Below are 20,383 nucleotides of genomic sequence, written 5' to 3'. Positions count from 1 at the left end.
TATCATTTTATCCATTCTCAGCTCTGAATTCGCCCTTCATTGACTGCTTTGTGATATTAGAGATGGACTGTAAATATTTCTCCTCTGCCAGCTAGCATGATGTTTAGTTTGTCTGTGGAAGGGCTCATCATCTGAGAGCTTGTGATCTAGTGGGGAACTCACGGGCATACATGCACACACATGCACACATACACACACATACAGTCATGCTTCCTACAGGACACAGAGGAGATGGGACAGGGCACGAATCTGGACAGGAGACAATGGGCGGGGGGGGGGGGGTGCAATATCAACCCAGCTGTACAAAAAAGTGATTTTCCAAAGGGAAATAGGAAGGACTTCAGAAGGCACAGTGGATTGAGGCCGGGGCGGGGGGTGGGGGGGAGAGCTTTTCTGGTTCTCTTCAGACACATGAACAGAGGTACTAAGTTGCCTTCTGTGGACACATAAGCAAAGAGGTCCACACTCATTGCTTTCCATTTCATAAGGCTATCTGAAGGTCTCCAAGTCAGAGGACAGAAATTAAAGCCCCAGACTTACAAATATGCCATCAAAATATAAGCCCCTGGACCAGTTCTACTGGTAGTGGATATTGGTGAGACGCTTAATTCTGAATCCAGCTAGCTTCATCAGACAAGGGGCAAAGCCTCCAAGAACCCCAGGCTGTCCTTATCACCCTATAGCCAAGGATGCTTCACCTTCCTCCTAGAGCTCACACTTGTGCCCCATTAGGATATTCCTGGAAGGTGACTCAACCCCAATTATCAATATCTCTTCCTCAGTTCCCTGTTTGCACAATTCCTACACTGTGAGTCTCAGGGGTTTTAGTGTCTTACTTTTCTGCCCTTTTGACCGCCTTCCTGCCTGAAAGAGGCACAATAAAATTCCTAGATATATTTTCTTAAAAAAGAAAGCCACTGTAAATAATTATGAGGTAGAACTCACAAATGCATGAGTGCAGAATGAATAAAAATGTCAGCTCCTGTAATGTTATGCAAATAGGTGCTTGTGGCTTGTGATAAAAATTGCTGAAGACAGCTTCCTGCAGAGATGCAAATAGTACTGTATTTCAAATAACATAGAGGTGCCAGTGTGCTCTGAAGAAACTAGGTTAGATGACAAAGATTCTGATAAATAGACATGTGCAGAACTTAAGTAAAACTATGTCATGATAAACAAAAGTAAAAAAATAAAGAAACATTCCTAAATGTATATATCATATTATAAAATATGGAATTTTTATATATAATTGCTAATTATAACAAAGTTTTAAAAAGGAGATATTTGACTATTTGACTGTCTTTTTTCTGTATCCCTAGGATACAGAAAAAGAAAAAGGACCTAAAAATGCCTTTAAAATTATTTTATTGGGAAAAAATGGAGGGCTTTCTTATATTCAGGATTGTCCTGTATTCAGACATAGAAGATATACAATAAGCAGGGTAGTTAGTAATGAACCAAAAAACTTGTCTCCTCTAGTTCATGGTAAAGCAAAACCAGACCTGAGCTTCCCTTCAACCTTCCTGCTTCAAGAATTTACTAAACCCGGGCACCTGGGTGGCTCAGAGGATTAAGCCTCTGCCTTTGGCTCAGGTCATGATCTCAGGGTCCTGGGATCGAGTCCCACATCGGGCTCTCTGCTCAGCAGGGAGCCGGCTTCCTCCTCTCTCTCTCTCTGCTTGCCTCTCTGCCTACTTGTGATCTCTCTCTGTCAAATAAATAAATAAATAAATAATCTTAAAAAAAAAAAAAAAAGAATTTACTAAACCCTGTGAAGGTGAGGATAGTGTCTGTGGCCCTCTGAGTTACCCCTTTTTTCCAGAAAACAGTCATTCATAGTTGCTAACAAAGAAGATCTTATTTAAAAATTCTAGCATAACCTATAAACATACATGTAGTCAACTGATTTTTCAACAAAGAAGCAAAGACAATTCAATGAAGAAACAATAGTCTTTTCAAAAAACGATGCTAGAGCAATTGGACATACATATGCAAAAAGGAAAAAGAAAGAACCTCTACTTTATTTTGTATCACATGCAAAAATAGATCATAGACAGAAATATAAAACCTGAAACTGTAAAACTTCTAGAAGATATCGTAGAAGAATTGTGTGACCTTGGGTTAGGCAAGATTTCTTCAATACAACACTGAATGGAATTATTCATAATCACTCTGAACTAAAAGCAACCCAAATGTTCTTCAGCCCATGAATGAGAAACAAACTGGGGCATTGTACATTGCACTCTGATACAGCGATAAAAAGAAATGAATTACTGATACATACAGCAAAAAGATGGGCTCCAGCAAACCATTATATAGTATCTCCCCTATACAGATAAAATAGATGGAAACACACCAGGAACATATATAGGTAATAACAAAATGTACTAAAATGATGAAAAAGTGATGAGTGTTGAGTGTTTATTACCTTTGCTTTCAATGTAATTTAATTATAAGTTTATATCATCTAATTCTTAGTAATGACTGTGTTTAATAACCAGCTCAGGAAATTCCTGAAACTTAACATTTAGACCTCTAGCACTTCTTTGAGCTGGCTCCAGACCAAAAAGGATCTGGGTGCAAGTCTATGAACCCCTCCTCCACCACCCATTCCAGGGCAGCAGTAGCAACATGAAGGGAGAGTGGGTGCAAACATATGTTGTTTCCCTGAGCCCCACTACTCTCAAAATGCTGCCGGAACTGCTTCAACCATATGGGATATTTCCCTGAGCTATTCAGATCAGTTGTCAGAGCTGAAATATCAAGGTCAACAGCCACACCATCAATCGTATGAGGAAATGGATGTGGATTTCAATAGAATAAACATCTTGGTGTTCTTCAGTAAATTTCATTCATTAAAACACCCTGTAGGGTTTTTTTTTAATGAGGATTTGTTGTAAGGGAGAAAAACTGTTTTTCCAAAATTCCTTTTATTTTTATAGTCAAATCTGAAAAGATAGTCATCAAAATGTTAACAGTTATCTTGGATGATGAATTTTTTTTCTTCTTGTGATTTTCTGTAGTTTCCAAATTTTCTGCAACAAATATGTAACACTATGGTAACATGAAAAAATTTGAGACAAATCTTTGGTAACTTGATATTTAAAATTGCAGTGGTGCTCTCATTTTAAATACAGGAAGAATAAATAGCATTTTCGGTAAAAGAATGCCCTGGGAAACAGACATTACTATGTTCAGTTTCATTTAAGAGCCAGATGTCCAGGAATTGGCTATGGCTAATTATCAATTTTCACCCAGATGGAGTGTTTTCTTTTTCTTTTTCTTTTTTTTTTCCTCTGTCATTAGACGGAAAAGCACAGCATCTCTGGCCATTTACTTCATTACATTTAGTTACTTTAGTTGGAAAGCTTTAAGGATAGTTGGAGCTTAGAAAAAGGGCATTTTATTCTATTATGAATGAAAAGTTGAAGCAGGTACAAGACACAGAATAAGAATGAAAATGTGTGGTTGGTTATGCGATGAAAGATTTTCAAGCCTGCTCTTTGCCCAGTTCCAGTAGTGTTAGAAATGGAATTCATACTGTCTTATATCTGTCTTCTTACAGAAAGCAAATGCTGTATAACAGATCATCATAAGACTTAGCAGCTTGAAACAAAAAACAGCTCTTACTTCACAGTGTCCATAGGTCAAAGAGTGGAGCATGATTTATGTGGCTGCCTGTGGCCTGGGATCTCCCATGAAGCAGTTAGCTGCCACAGCTGGGGTATTCTCTAAAGGCTTCACTCGGGAGGGTCCGTTTTTGGGCTGCCTCACATGAGTGGTGGCTGAATTGCATTCCTGGAGAACCAGTGGAATGAGGACCTCAGTACCTCACTGGCTGTTGGCCTGAGACCTTCTCAGTTCCCTGCCACATGGGCTTCTCAAGAGAGCAGTTCACAACATGGGAATTGGCTTCTTCAGAGGGAACAAGCAAGAGAAACATCTAAGACATTCATTCCCTGCCTCTTGGAGCTCGTGTTTTTTATTTCCAGGTGCCCAAGGCTTCAAAAACATAACTTCACATAATTGTGTCCAGTTTGGGGGTTATTTAAAGCATGGGATATATGTGGTACTTGTTTCTCCATCTTAACCAGAAGTAAAAGCATCGGAAAATCTCTTAATAATCTTATCGTACTTCTCTGCTAGAAACAAATTTAGTCTATTATATTTTTGTGACCAAAAGGCAATGTATTAAAAAATTTATTCTCATTGATTAAAGAAAAATTATTAGCACAAAAAGTAAAATGTATTAGAAATCAGTGTCTTAATTTGTATAATGAGATGGACCGGGGTGGTGGGGGTGCATTTTTAAGGCACTGGTTAGTGTTAAACTATTCCTTTGCTTGGGATCCAGGGTGGTAAATCACTGAAGAATGCTTTTGTTGGTGATGTGGTGGAAAGCTATTGGGAAACTAGAAATGAGAAAGGAGAATCACTTTGACTCAGGACGCTGCTTTGGGCAATTCAGTTTTAGAGTCAGGCCATATGGAATTTGGGAGTCTGAAAGTCATTTCCTTAAAACAGTTCTCTTACACATATTCTTATTTTCCATGTGTGCCATGACCTGAAAACGGTTGACCGTTTTCAGGGAACACCAGTGTTGATAATACTCCATATCCCATTCCTGTTTCCCAACCTGACTTGCTAACCCCAGTCTTTACTGGACTTCTCCAAGAAGAACTAGCAGCCACTCCTGCTGCAAAGAGGGTCTTCCTCAATTTCCATTCTGGACTGGAGTGTCTCCTCCACCTTATTTCTTCCATCACTTCCTGCCTCCCTGATATTTGTCAAAATCTTTTCTCAATTGATGGAACACTCTCCCATTCCCAATATTCACGGATGTATTCCCTTCTATGAGCATTTTTTGGCATGGCAGAAAATGCAGGTTTTGTTATGAGTAAGAGTGGGGTTTGGGTCTTGTCAAATGCTTTTCTGCATCAGTTGATACGATCATATGATTTTGCTTCTTTAGATTATTGACATGTGAATTACAATATAGAGTTATATGAATTGATTTTTGAATGTTGAACCCGCCAGGCATACCTGGAACAAATCCTGCTTGGTCATGCATTATTTTTAATATAAAATTTATTTTAAAATCCAAATAAAAATTTAATTAAAAGGTATTTTTTAGGGCGCCTGGGTGGCTCAGTGGTTTAAGCCACTGCCTTCGGCTCAGGTCATGATCTCAGGGTCCTGGGATCGGGTCCCGCATCGGGCTCTCTGCTCGGCGGAGAGCCTGCTTCCCTCTCTCTCTCTCTGCCTGTCTCTCCATCTACTTGTGATTTCTCTCTGTCAAATAAATAAATAAAATCTTAAAAAAAAAAGGTATTTTTTAATTGTTGGATTTGATTTGCTAATATTTTGTTGATGATATTTGCATCTACATTTAGGAGAGATGTTGATCTGTAGTTTTCTTTATTGTACCATCTTTTTCTAGTTTTCGTATCAGAGTAATGCTGGCCTTACAAAGTTAACTAGAGAAACTAGTTAACTCTGTTCTCTGTTCTCTGCAAGAGATTGTATAGAATTGGTGTTAATGCTTCTCAAATTATTTTATAGAATTCTCCATTTCTTTTTTCCAGGAAATTTTGATGACAAATTCAATTTCGCTAATGGCTATAGAATGATTCTGTTTCCTCTTCCCTGAGCTTTGCTTGTAGTTTTTGGAGAGTTGGTCCATTTCTTCTAAGTTGTTGAATTTGTAAGTTTAAAGGTCTCTGTTTTCCCTTATTATTCCTTTAAAGGTTGTGGTACTGTGATAATATACCATTTTGTTACTGATATTGTTAATTTGTTTCTTTCTGTCAGTCGTGCTAGAAGCTATTAGCGAGCTTTTTGTGGTTTTTTAAAAATTGCTTTCCTTTCCAATTTCATTTATTTCTGCTCTTATCTGTATCATTTCCTTCATTCTACTTGCTTTGGGTTTCTTTTGCTCTTATTTTCTCTGGTTTCTTGAGGTTACAGACTTGAGACTTTTTCTAACATGATCTTTCCCTCTTTCCTGAGGCAATCACGTAATGCATAAATTTGCTTCCTGACACTACTTTAGCTACTAGCCACAAATTTTGGTATTTTAATTTTACTCGGTTCTGTATGTTTTTTAAATTTTTTTAAAAGATTTTATTATGTATTTGAGAGAGAGAGAGAGAGCACAAGTTGGGGGAGGAGCAGAGGGACAAGCAAATTCTCCACTGAGCGGGGAGCCTGATGTTGGGGCTCAATCCTAGGACCCTAAGATTGTGACGTAAGCAGAAGGCAGATACTTAATCAACTGAGCCACCCGGGCACCCAAGTTCTGTGTATCCTTAATTTCCTTTGAGACTTCCTCTTTGACCAGTTATGATTTTAAAGTGTGTTGTTTGTTTAATTTTCCTGTGGCCTTTCTCTCATTGATTTCTAATTTGATTTCATAATGGTCTATAAACCTACTTTGTATGATTTCAGTTCTTTTAAATTTGTTAACGTTTGCTTTCTGGCCCAGCATGTGGTGTATTTTTTTTTTTAATAAGATTTTAAAAAAATATTTTATTTATATTTGACAGAGAGAGAGAGATCACAAGTAGGCAGAGAGGCAGGCGGGCGGGGGGGGGGGGGAAGCAGGCTCCCTGCTGAGCAGAGATCCATGCGGGGCTCGATCCCAGGACCCTGAGATCATGACCTGAGCCCAAGGCAGAGGCTTAACCCACTGAGTTACCCAGGCACCCCCGTATGTGGTCTATTAACCAGCACTCAAAAAAAGAAATGGGCATTCTGCCCTTGTGGATGGAGTGTTCTGTAAATGTCAATTAGATCCTGTTAGTTGCTTGTGTTGTTCAGGTCTTCTATATCTTCGCTCATTTTCTACCTCTTAGTTCTATCAGTTCCTGAGAGGGGGATGTCAAAGTGCATGATTATGATATCAGAGATCCATGTTTTATGAAAGATCCATTTTGGAGTCATGTTTAGGAGAAAAAATAAAAATTTGAAGGCAGACTTAGGTAAGAAAAATGAATATTTATTAGAATGAGGAAATAAATCACAACAAATTACAAGTCTTGGAATGTTGATACAAAATCCATAAGCATTACAAAATCAAAAAACAATATAATGTATTTATTATTCTATTGCCCAACATACTTTTTTTTTTAAAGTGGGTTCCATGCAGGACTTGAACTAACCACCCTGAGATCGAGACCTGAACTGAAATCAAGAGTCGGATGCTCAACAGACTGAGCCACCCAGGCTCCCCCTCCTCCACCCGACATAATTTTTTTTTATTGTAGTTGAAACACAATGTTATATTAGTTTCAGGTGTTCAGCATAGTGATTGAACAACTCTGTACACTGTGCTATGCTCCCTACAAGTGTAGCTGCTATCTGTAACCATATAATGCTATTAAAATACTAATGTCTATACCATATACACACACATACACACACAGAGTTTATGCTATACTATACTAATATATTTTTTCTCTGCATTTTGGGTTTTTTTGGTCTGGCTTTTCATATGAAAATGATTTTATTCTATCAAATTTACATAGATTGAACAGAAAGATAATTCAGTCTTTCTTCAAGCATCATTCATCAAAAAAATTGTTGTTACGATGGTTTTTTTTTTTTCCTCAGCTTGACAACTTGTTATTAGTAATAGCTTGTAATTCAAACAAATTGTATCTGAAATACAACTTCTCCTTAGCTGGATCCCCAAAATGACTACAGCCACTCTAATGCTACCTGACACAAGGAAAACTGTGCCAGAGCGGAAATCAGAAGAGACAATGACCTTAACCAATACAATTGAAATATATTGCTTCTGCAGGTTTTAGAAAAACTTACAAATATGAACATATTGCTAAGGCACCTTCTGGGACCTTGAAAAAGACCTGTGCAATCAGGGGTCCTTGAAGTTTAACCTCCACTAGTTTCATAGAAAATTAAGCCCTCCTGCTGGCATTTTAATGGGATACAGAAAGAAATAAGCTTGTTCCACTGTCTTAAAGCAAAAATTTCTTGGATTTTTAAGAAACTTTTTATAATGAGAATTTCCAAACAAACATAAAAGTAATGAGAATAGTAATAATGAGTATTCATAGTACTCATTATCCGATTTCTAAAATTATCAAATTTCTGTCTGGCTCAGTTGGTGGAATGTGTGTGACTCTTGATCTCAAGGTTGTGGGTTTGAGTCCTATGTTGGGTGTAGAGATTACTTAAAAATAAAATCTTAAAGAAAAGTACCAAATTTTTCTGATCTTGTCTGCTTGGATGCTTCCAGTTCAAGAAAATATGGGGGGATATATACAATGATGAATGAGGGGCACCTGGGTGGCTCAGTCACTTAAGCATCAGGTTCTTTTTTCTTTTTTTTTTTTTTTGAAGATTTTATTTATTTATTTGACAGACAGAGATCACAAGCAGGCAGAGAGAGAGGAGGAAGCAGACTCCCTGCCAAGCAGAGAGCCCGAAGGCATCAGGTTCTTGATTTCTGCTTAGGTCATGATCTCAGGGACGTAGGATCCAGCCCTACATTGGGCTCCATACTCAGCGGAGAATCTGCTTGAGATTCTCTCTCTCCCTCTCCCTGTGCCACTGCCCCCACTCTCTCTCTCAAATAAGCAAATACACCTTAAACAAAAAAACTCCCAAAACACAAAGATGAATGAGATGTGGCCTCTGCCCTCATGTATGTACCTATGAAGAGGCTGAGGCACGAGTCCAACAATCTGTTTGTCACATTACCCAAAGGAGAACTCTGGACCATAGAAGGAGAGACTGCCCCTAGCCAGAAATGGCCAGTAATGGCTATAAGGAAGAAATGGGCTACTGAGGAAACAAGTACATATTTTTATTTAAGTTCTTCATTTTCTTTCTTTTTTTTTTTAAGATTTTTATTTATTTATTTGATAGAGAGAGATCACAAGTAGACAGAGAGGCAGGCAGAGAGAGAGGGGGAAGCAGGCTCCCTGCTGAGCAGAGAGCCCGATGTGGGACTTGATCCCAGGACCCTGAGATCATGACCTGAGCTGAAGGCAGAGGCTTAAACCACTGAGTCACCCAGGCACCCCATTAAGTTCTTCATTTTCATTCAGTATCATTAACGTATAGTGCTAAGTTACTTTTAGGTGTCCAATTCTGTACATGACTCAGTGTTCATCATGGTTAAGTGCACTCTTAATCCCCTTCACCTATTTCACCCATCCCTCCACCAACCTCCCCTCTGATAACCATCAGTTTGTTCTCCAGAGTTAAAAAAGTCTATTTCCTAGTTTGTCTCTTTTTTTTCCTTTGTTCATTGAAACAAGTACATATTTTAACTGGTCCAAACTGAGGCAGAATTGAAATATCTGAAATACATATTTCTAGCTTTTATTCTAGAGTATTCCTCTTGGCTTTGGGGAAAGAGTTCAACCTCCTTACTGTTTATCTAAATCTCCAACTAGATATTCAGATTCATTCAGATTCAAGTAACATTTATTGAGTGCTTGCTAGCTGTTGTGCATTTTACATACATTATTTCACTGAATCCTCACAAGCCCGAGAGATAGATATCATCATCCCCATTTCTGAATGTGAGAAGATTCATAGAGGCAGCTTGCCTAGGACTTCATAGATAAGAAGCCTAACTAAAACTCAGGACTCCTAATCCCAATTCTAGTGTTTTTTGGGTTTTTTTCTTTAAGGGTTTTATTTATTTATTTGTCAGAGAGAAAGAGAGAGAGAGAGAGAGAGCACACGTGCACAAGCAGGCAGAGTCAGAGGGAGAAGGAGGCTCCCTGCCGAGCGAGGAGCCCCATGCGAACTCCATCCCAAGACCCTGGGATCATGACCTGAGCTGAAGGCAGAGACTTAACCGACTGAGCCACCCAGGCATCCCCAATTGTGGTGTTCTTAAAGTTACATCTACATCTGTGTGGTAACTTTCTTAAACTTTTCTTTCTTTTTTCTTTTTTAAAAGATTTTATTTATTTATTTGACAGACAGAGATCTCAAGTAGGGGGAGAGGCAGGCAGAGAGAGAGAGAGAGAGAGAGAGGAGGAAGCAGGCTCCCTGCTGAGCAGAGAGCCTGATGCAAGGCTCAGTCCCAGGACCCTGGAATCATGACCTGAGCTGAAGGCAGAGGCTTTATTTAACCTACTGAGCCAGCCAGGTGCCCCTCTTAATCTTTTCAAAGTACTTCCCCAGTCAGTGGCTCCCAGTCACTACACATTAAAATTAAGTCCTTCATTTTTTTTCTATAATCTAGTCTTGGTTTTCATTCAAGTGTATCTTTCATCCACAAGATTGCCCCTGAACCCCCTTCCTGTGTTAGGGAAATGGCCTTCCTTCTGAAGCAGAACCCACGTCTCACTGTGGAAACCACAAGTCCACTTAGTACACTTATTTTGCTGGGTTTCCTATTAAAGCTATACTATCAAATATGATAGCCACTGGCCACATAGCTATTGAACCCTTGAAATGCAACTGGTGTCACATGTTGAGATGATAATATTTTGGATATATTGGGTTCAATAAAACATATTATTAAAATTAATTTCACTTCTTTCTATGATTTTATTGATGAGGCTACTAGGAAATTTAGGATTATATATGAGGCTTTTATTACATTTCTATTTCTGTATTTCTATATTTCAACAGCATCGAGCGAGACTGTTAACATATGACTAGGCTGTGTCAATCATTTGCCCCCAGGCTTGGGACTGAAAGCAAGTGTGGTTAAGTCACAGTGACCCTTTTTGTTCTATTGAGAGTAGTGGCAACAATAGAGACTGTATCTAGTTTCCAGGTGGGAATGGCATCAGCCAGTGTCAAGGGCAAGTGCTGTTGGTGGTCCTAGTTTTTGTTATCTATACCTCAGAGTGGCTGCAGGGGTGGTTTCTTGGACTACTTCTGGGCATAACGTCCAGTATTGTTCCTGAACACCCTGCAGATATCCAGTATTCTTCTAATCAATCCCTTTTTGGCTAAGGTCCTTTATGAAGGCTTTTTCTCTACCCCAGTCCACAGTGATCCTTCCTCCTTTTGATATCAATAGGGAATCAAGTCCAAAGCACACACTTGGCCCTTGGCTTATGCTGGTTATCTTATATAGGAAAGGATCTTTCAGCCAGAGTGTGAAATTCCCCATGGCAGTCGCGCTGTCTCTTACATTGTTGGTTCTCCGTAGCTGTCAGGCCAACTTTGTCATAGCATCTCTGGTGGAAGACTTGGTAGTTATCACTGTAGATCTCTGAGGTAGACTCAGCAGCTGTCATTATCCCTGTTCACACGGATGAGGAAGCTTGCTCAGTAGGGTGGAGTGACTAGCCTCAGGTCTTGCTGCTGGTCTGTTGCCAAATTGGGACAGTAGCCCAGACCTCACTGCCCTTCCCACCCCTTCCTTGTATTTGGGGCCCCTGCCATATACATAAGATAATGTATTCATTTCTAGCACTGCTGTAACAAAGTGCCATGAACCCGGTGGCTTAAAACAATGGAAGTTGATTGTCACAGGACTGGAGGCCATTAGTTTGAAGTCAAGGGGCAGGACCGTCCTCCCTCTGAAACTTGTAGGGAAATTCTTTTTTTTTTCCTTGAAGATTTTTTTCATTTATTCCAGAGAAGGAGAGAGCACAAGCAGGTAGAGTGACAAGCAGAGGGAGAAGCAGGCTCCCCACTCAATAGGAAGCCTTATGTGGGGTTCGATCCCAGAACCCCGGGATCATGGCCTTAGCTGAAAGTAGATGTTTAACCGACTGAGCTACCCAGGCGCCCCATCCTGTAGGGAAATTCTTGCTGGCCTTTTCCTAAATTCTGGTGGTTTGCCAGCAAGCTGTCCGGTTCCACCTTTGTCACCACACAGCTTTCTCCCTGTGTGTCTCTTCCTTTATACAGCAATCTTCTTAGGAGGACACTGCCTATTGGGTTTGGGGTCCATTCTACTCCATTATGACCTCATTTTAACTTAATCAATAACATAGGCAATGACCCTATTCCCAAATAAGTTCATATTCTTTAATACTGGAGGTTAGGACTTCAACATATCCTTTTTTTCGTGGGGTTGGGAGAGAGCATGTTCCACCCATAACAGATGGTCACCATAAGAGGAGAGAATACCACAGAAACTGAAGACATCGTCTTGTTTCTGGGATTTACTCCAAGGAAGAACTACACTACAGTGAGGTGGAGGGTGAGAGAGTCTTTTCAGGTATGTATTCCCACCTACTACTGGGTTTGCATATGGACCTGCTGGGTTCACTTGACAAGTGTCTATTGTCATGAGTTTTAGTCTATTACTTCCCTCATACAAGGACTGAACGGCCCCAGATGTAAGAGAGCAATACCATCCTTTCTTGTAGTTCTCCCCAGCTATCCTGAGGCGGTTATCCTATTTAGAAGAAAATGATGGTGTGTAATTTTGATGAGTAAATGGGATAAGTGATTGTTGGGGTGAGCCTGTCATTCTTTGCCAGAGAACTGTCTTTGATGTCTAAAGTATTACTTGGGACCTAGAAGAGAGATCTAGCCGTTCAGGAACAAGCCTAACCAAGGGGATGAAGCTAGCAGTTAGGATATGTACCCATTTTTCTGGTATCTCTCTCTCTCTTTTTCCTTTGATGAAATGTATAGAGCTTATTAATAAAAAGAAAAATAAATCTCTAAAAAAACATCTGAAGGAAATGGTAAAATGAGCTCTGCTCTAGTCCAAAAGAAAATAATGACAGCAATTTCCAATCAGGCCCTTTGTGGAGAACCTACGAGAATAGCAATACTACCAGGATTCGTAAATGGCAGTAGCTGCCATCTCTGAGGAAAGCATGCTAATGATAGAGTCAAATCACCAGATAGGCCCAGCTCCAAATCCAGTTTCTCTAGATGGCCAGAGCATGGACTTTAAGATCAGTGCTGTCTCTTAATATGCGACTTTGGGCAAGTGACTTAATCTCTGGATTTTTCTATTTATCAAAATGAGGGTTACTACCTAGCAGGGCTGTGGTGAGGATTAAGTACCCAGCATAGTGCACAGCACATAAAATAGGCACTCCATTACACTGAAGCCTTCCTTTCCCCAGTCCTGCAAACATATGCAATACAATCTGCCCACTGCCCCACCATCACTTACTCTTCTCCATCTTATTCTCCCCTCCCCCCACCCTTTAAAGTTCCTATGTGTAAATCTAGTTGAGGAGACATAGAAATAGGAAATGACTTGCGTTTCATTTTAAAAACTGCCAAGTGAAAAGCAATGTTGAATGCCACTGACTACCTAAGGGCTGACAAACTTTCATCAATTCAGCGGACATTTATTATTTTTTTTAAGGATTTTATTTATTTATTTGACAGAGAGATAGAGATTACAAGTATGCAGACAGAGGGAGAGGGAGATGCAGGCTCCCCGCCGAGCAAGGAGCCCAATGCGGGGCTCGATCCCCGGACCCCTAGACCACGACCCGAGCAGAAGGCAGAGGTCCAACCCACTGAGCCACTCAGGCGCCCCACAGCGGACATTTATTGAGTAACCACCCATGCCAGGCATGGTGCTAGGCCCAGGGAGTTCATGGGTAAACAGAACATTGTCACGCCTCATGGAGTTCACACTTTAGTGGGACAGTGAATATATAATTTAACAATATGTTGAATAGAAGTGTTGAGAGTGGACATCTTTGTCTTATTCCTGATTATAGAGGAAAAGCTCTCAGCTTTTCATCATCAAGAAGATGTTAGCTGTGGGTTTTTCATATAGGGCCTTTATTATATTGAGGTATGTTCCCTCTAGATCTACTCTGATGAGGGTTTGTATCATGAATGGTGTATTTTTTTTTAAGGTGTGCCTGGGTAGCTCAGATGGTTAAGCCACTGCCTTCGGCTCAGGTCATGATCCTGGAGTTCTGGGATCAAGTCCCATATTGGGCTTCTCCTGCTTTGCAGGGAGCCTGGTTCTTCCTCTCCCTCTGCCTCTCCCCCTGCTTGTGCGCTCACGCGCTCTTTCTCTCCCTCTCTGTCAAATAAATAAATAAAATCTTTAAAAAAATAGTGTATTTTTTCAAGTGCTTTTTTTTTTCCTCTGTTGAGATGATCACATGGCTTTCAGCCTTTCTCTTGTAAATACCATATATTACACTGATTGATTTGTGAGTATTGAACCATCCTTACATCTTGGAATAAATCCCGCTTGATCATAATGAATGATTTTTTCTTTTTAATGTACTGTTGGATTTGATTTGCTAATATTTTGTTTAGGGTTTTTTGCATCTATGTTCATCAGAGATATTGGTCTGTAGTTTTGTGGGTTTTTTGTAGTGTCTTTATATGATTTTGGTATCAGGGTAATGCTAGCCTTTTAGAATGAATTTGAAAGTTTTCCTTCCTTTTTTATTTTCTGGAATAGTTTGAGAAGAATAGGTATTAATTCTTTAAATGTTTGATAGAATTTACCTGTGAAGCCATCTGGTCCTGGACTTTTGTTTTTTGGGAGATTTTTCATTATTGATTCAATTTCATTGCTGGTCATTGATCTCTTCAAGTTTTCTATTTCTTCCCAATTCAGTTTTGGAAGGTTGTATGTTTCAAGGAGTACACTCTCACTACTTCTATTCAACACAGTCCTGGAAGTCCTAGCAACAGCAATCAGGAAACAACAACAACAAAAATAAAATTCATCCACATTGGTAGGGAAGAAGTAAAACTTTCACTATGTGCAGATGACATAATACTACATGCAGAAAACCCTGAAGATTCCACCTAAAACCTCCTAGGGTTGATAAATGAATTCAGTAAAGTCACAGGATGCAAAATTAATATACAGGTATCTGTCGCATTTCTATACACTATTAATAAAGTAGCAGAAAGAGAAATTAAGAAAACAATCACTTTACAATTGTACCCAAAATAATAAAATACCTAGGAATAAACTTATCAAGGAGGTGGGAGACTTGTACTTCAAACACAATAAAACACTGAGAAAAGAAACTGAAGATGATACAAACATATGGAAAGATTTTCCATGCTCATTGATTGGGAGAACAAGTATGTTAAAATGTCCATACTATCCAGAGCAATCTACATATTTAATGCAATCCTTATCAAAATACCAACAACATTCTTCACAGAACCAGAACAAATAATACTAAAATATGTATGACCACTAAAGACCCTGTATACCCAAAGCAATTTTGAGAAAGAACAACAAATCGGAGGTATCACAATTCCAGATTTCAAGTTATACTACAAAGCTGTAGTAATCAAAACAGTAGGGTACTGGCACCAAAACAACAGACACATAGATCAATGAAACAGAAGAGAGATAAATAAACTCATATATGGTCAATTAGTCTACAGCAAAGGGGACAAGAATATACAATGGGGAAAAAAGATAGGCTCTTCAACAAATGGTGCTGGGAAAACTGGAGAGCTACATGCAAAAGAATGAAACTGGACCACCTTCTTACACCATCCACAAAAATAAACTCAAAATGGATTGAAGACTTAAATGTGAGACCTGAAACCATAAAAATCCTAGAAGGAAACCTAGGCAGTGATTTCTTTCACATTAGCTGTAAAAACATTTTTCTAGATATGTCTTCTCAGGGAAGGGAAACAAAAACAAATTAAACTATATCAAAAGAAAAGGCTGTCACAATGAAGGGAACCATCAACAAAATGAGAAAGCAACCTACTGAATGAGAGAAGATATTTGCAAATGATATATCCAATAAGGGGCTAATATTCAAAATATATAAAGAACTTAAACACTTCAAAAGCAAAAACCGACAAATAATCCATATAAAAAATGAGGAGAAGACCTGAATATATATTTTTTCCAATACAAACATACAGATGCCCAACAGACACATGAAAAGATGGTCAACATCACTAATCATCAGGGAAATGCAAATCCAAACCATAATGGTATAGCACTTCACACCTGTCAGAATGACTAAAATCAAAAGGACAAGAGAGAAGAAGTATTGTCAAGGATGTGGAGATATAGGAAACCCTTGCACTATTGGTGGTAATGCAAACTGGAGCAGCCACTGTGAAAATAGCATAGAGGTTCCTCAAATAATTAAAAATAGAATTACCACCATGTGACCCAGTAATTCCACTACTGGGTATTTACCTCAAGAAAGCAAAAACACTATTTTGAAAAAATACATGCACCCTTATGTTTATTGCAGCATTATTTACAAGAGTCAAGATATGGAAGCAGCCCAAATGTTCCTCCATAGATGAATGGCTAAAGGTGTGAGATATATATAAAATGAAATATAACTCAGCTGTTTAAAAAAAAAAAATGAGATCTTGCCCTTTGCAACAACATGGATGGACCTGGTACGGAAGTTAGAGACAAATACCACATGATTTCACTCATGTAGAATTTAAGAAACAAAACAGTTAAACAAAGGAAAAAAGAGACAAAAAAAAACCCAAAAAGCAAAAAAACCCAACAGATTTTTTTCTTTTAGAGAGATAGAAAGAGAGATAGCGAGCCCGCTCGTGAGCAGAGAGGGAGAGGAAGCAAGATAATTTTAAGCAGGCTCCACAATGAGCACAGAGCGTGTTATGGGGCTCAGTTGGGGCTTGATCCCACCACCCTGAGATGGTGACCTGAGCTGAAATCAAGAGTTGGGTGCTTAACAGATGAAGCCACCCAGGCACCTCCCAAACCCAGATTCTTAAATACAGAGAACAAACTAGGTTGCCAGAGAGGTGGGTGGGGATGGGTGAAATAGCAAAACAAAAATGTGGAGTGCCATGGAAGAAATGATCAGGTGCAATAGTGGAAACTAACTGGAGAGCAGGAGTGAGAGGTAGTTGAGGAAGGATATGGCCTTTCTGAGCTGACAGTTACACTAAAACCTGAAAGATGACAAGCTAGACATTTACAGAACAATAGTAAGGATCTTCAAGACTGTGGGATCAACACATGCAAAGCATAGGCAGTCAGGAAGTATTAGTATTTGTAAAGCAGTTGTGACAGTGTCAGCAAGGCAGACAGGGCCCTTGTGGTAAAAATCCAACTCCTACCATGGCCTCAATGCCCTACCTAATTTGACACCTGACCTTCTCTCCTCCCACTGTCCATGCCACCTATTCTCTTTGTCCCTCTTACCTCCTGGTCTCATTCCCACCTCAGAACTCTGCTTTTGCTGTTTCTTCTGCCTGGATGTCTCTGACCCAGATCTTCTCTTGGCTCCTGGCCCCTATGGTCAGTCTCAGATCAGATGTCATCTCCAGAGAGAGACTGCCAGTTACCGCCCTTCACTCTCCTTCATCTTTTGGTGGTTTGCTCTTTTCCCATCCCTTATCACTGTCAAACGTTAATTCTGTGATTTGTCTTTTATTGTCCATTCTTTACCACTAGAATGTAAGTTCCATGAATTTATAGTTCTTACTGCTGGAGCCTACGACAATATTAAGTATATAATAGAAACTCAAATATTATTTGTTGAATTAATGTTGAATGCAATTAAGCTAGAGAGGTAATTAAAGGCAAAGAACAGGTAAAACTGTGTGAGACAAACGAGACCTCCCAGAATAGGTATGCTTTGAATTAAAATGGGGGTGGGTGAGAGAGAGGAGGTGGTACGTAGCTACAAAACAAGAATGAGAATTACTCGTTCATCTTTGTCTTTTTTGCTAGATTATGAGCTCCGTTAGGGCTGGAACCAGGTTTTATCAATCCATCATCAGCACTTAGCCTAGAACGGTTCACACTATAGGTGCTAGATAGGTGTTTGCTGAATAACTGTGGGTGTGTAGAAGGGTTTTATTAATTGGGCCGCTAACCAGTCAAAGAAAGGCCAGTAGGTCTGGCGACTGAGATTCTGCATCCCAAGTAGCAAGCCCGCAAGCGCCAGGACCGCAAATAACCAAGGGGTCTGAGAGCGCTGCGGCAAAGCGACTGCGCATTCCAGCCCCTCCTTGCGGGGCAGGAGGACGCCGGCGATCCCCACGCACGCATGCGCGCTGCATTCTTCCCGCCTCCAACAAGATGGCGGAGGCCAAGTAGCGAGGGGGCGGAGTGTGGCCGCCGGAAACCCGGCCGCTGCTGGGGGGAGCTGCGGGCGAAGGCCCGGGAGCAGCGGGCCGAGGCTGGCACGATGCTGTTCCCGGGAGGCGTTGTTAGTTACTGCTGAGGAAGGTGGAGCACCGAGTTGCCTTCCCGGACCCCCGGCGCTCCCTATGTACGCCTCTCTGGGCTCGGGTCCGGTCGGCGCTTTGCCTGCTTCTGCACCACCCTCTCCTCTCGGGTCCTGGAGCTCCGGCAGCGGCAGCGGCAGCGGCTGTGTCCCGCAGGAGAGGAAGCGCCCAGGCGGCGTCCGTACTTCTGGCCGCGGGGCGAGCGTCTGGCAGGTGAGTGAAGCGCAAGCTTTGGTGTCTTTGCCTCGCCGTTGCTCCAGACCTTAGTGGTGCTCGGCCGGACTCTGCCGCTCTCTCGTCTCCACGTCCCACCCTCTCTCCGCCCTGTGCCCCCTTTCAGGCCTCCAGCTGGACCCTGGCTTTGCAAGCCCTCCATTCTCACACAGTGGGTGGGGGTCGCGACGCCTGCTGCCCTCCACACCTTTCCTGGTTCCTGGTGAAGCTTCACCCCTCCAAGCGGTCTCTCCTTTGCTTTAGGTGGGTGGGTCGTTGCCCCTCCTATTTTAGTCGCCTCCCCATCTTCCTGGTTTTGACCCTCTTGCTTCCTTTAAAAGTTTAATTGGGAAGAATACCCGGTAGCCTCGTATGCAGATTTACAAAGAAAAAGCTTCACCTTGATGAGGGAATCAAGTCCCCAGGAAACGGGTGGTTGGAAGAGTTGGAGACTCCTTGGCCCATTGAACTGCAAAGTAGAGAATGGTGCCTGGGATGCAAATGATTGTTCATGGAAATTAATCTCTAACTATAGTAAATCTTCGGTCTCCGAACTTTTAAGGCGGGGGCTTACGTTTTCTAGATCTAGTGAAAGAATTGGGAAGTGTTCGTTTTAAAAAAGAAGGCTTGTGATTGTAAGATATGTAATAGCACAGGAAAGGTTAAATGATTTATTCTTTTATTCAGTGTTCGCTCAAATTGACCAGCGAAGCTTTAGAAACCCGTATTGCACACGCTCTTTGTTTTATTTAGAAAGAACTAAAATGGAGAAAAGCTTTTTAAACTCAAAACCTCTCAAATTTCATGGATTCTCCTTTGTTTCTATTAACAGTCGCTATAGGACTTGGTATTTTCTGCAGAATTTAGGCTGTGCCAGTCTCAGTTCTCCCTCCTTCATTACGGGGGCAAGGGTACTCAGAATTAATGGTGTAAGAAACTGTCCTAAATAACCTGGTCTCTTGCCAGAGTTTATAAGGGCAAACTGCAGGATTGAAATGGTAGTGGAGGAAGTTGCCATGGCTGTTTTTCCCATATTTTCTGTCTTTCTGCAGTTATCTCAACTCTGTCCTTCTGTTTGGGCTTCATGCTGGGACTAGCTTCCCTCCTAGTAAAAAGATGGCTATCAGCAAGGTTCATGTGATAGCCTTTGTCATTTAGTTCCAAAGGGAGAGAGAAGTAGTTGGATAATTTCTCAAGAATCCCAAAATTGTAAAAATGAGATTATAGATATAATTGATAGCTTCTCCTTTGAGATTGCAAATGGGTGGACTATTTTATTAACATTAAATTGAGTAGTATCATTTTGTTAAAGCTATGCTAGGTGCCCTCCCAAGTTATTAAACACAGACTATCCTTGCCGTATTGGAATTCTGTACTAACAATCTTTAATATGTGGGTTGTATAATTGGCCTGACAGATTTGTTTACTTTTCATTCTGCCTCATGACACATAATCTCTTTCCCTTTGCTGTAGACTTAGACCTCTTAGTGAATTTCCTTCTTTAAAAAAATTTTTTAATTTTTTAAATTTAGAGATAAAATTGTTTAGTTCAAAAAAATGGGAGATATTTTTATGTTTGATTCCTGTATGGGCTAGTTCATTCATTTGTTTTTAGCCTTCATTTTTCTACAATCTAGGGCTGTACGTTTTTAGAGGGGGTTATCTGAATTCTGTGCTTTCGGCTGAAGGTATAGTAGGACTGCTGAGCTCCAGTCAATGGCTCTCTACCTCGGCAAAATAATTTGAAGGATTATGTCAAAACACATCTCTGATTACAACTGTTATTAAAATCTCTTACTCTTCCTCTCTTAGGGAATCTGTTTTCTCCTTCTCACTCACTGTCTTTATGAACCCCTCTTTGTCTCTGTTCATCTAACCCATTAGCCTACTGCTGACTTCATTTGCCTCTCTAAACCAGGATCCCACAGTCATCAGATTTTACTAATGATGCCTCAGCGTGCTTTCTTTTCTGTGGATATACCTTTCTAGTCCCCAATCCAGAATGAGCCTCATCACTAGCTCTTTCATTTTGACCCCTGAGCCCCTGAACGATACAAGAGACAAG

The 20,383-nt window shown here is 40.5% G+C and overlaps 1 protein-coding gene across 9 annotated transcripts in view; it reads left to right on the top strand.

Moving 5' to 3' along the window:
* The window catches only part of APC (APC regulator of WNT signaling pathway), a 338,974-nt gene that overhangs the window by 184,343 nt on the left and 134,248 nt on the right, over positions 1-20,383 (top strand). For 3 of the 9 annotated variants that reach the window (XM_032335551.1, XM_032335550.1, XM_032335548.1), the window contains exon 1: positions 17,949-18,318. The exons of 2 other annotated variants lie outside the window; for them this stretch is intronic. In XM_032335551.1, coding sequence (XP_032191442.1) covers positions 18,148-18,318 — 171 coding nt within the window. In that variant the 5' untranslated portion in view covers positions 17,949-18,147. Of the gene's footprint in view, positions 1-17,947; positions 18,319-20,383 lie in introns of those variants that run through there. 4 more of the 9 variants (XM_032335553.1, XM_032335549.1, XM_032335543.1 and 1 more) reach the window with 2 other exon arrangements.

Source organism: Mustela erminea, chromosome 3 (assembly GCF_009829155.1).
Source record: "Mustela erminea isolate mMusErm1 chromosome 3, mMusErm1.Pri, whole genome shotgun sequence".
Taxonomy (NCBI): domain Eukaryota; kingdom Metazoa; phylum Chordata; class Mammalia; order Carnivora; family Mustelidae; genus Mustela; species Mustela erminea.
Note: the sequence above shows the minus strand (reverse complement) of the source record. Positions and strands in the feature narration are given on the sequence as shown.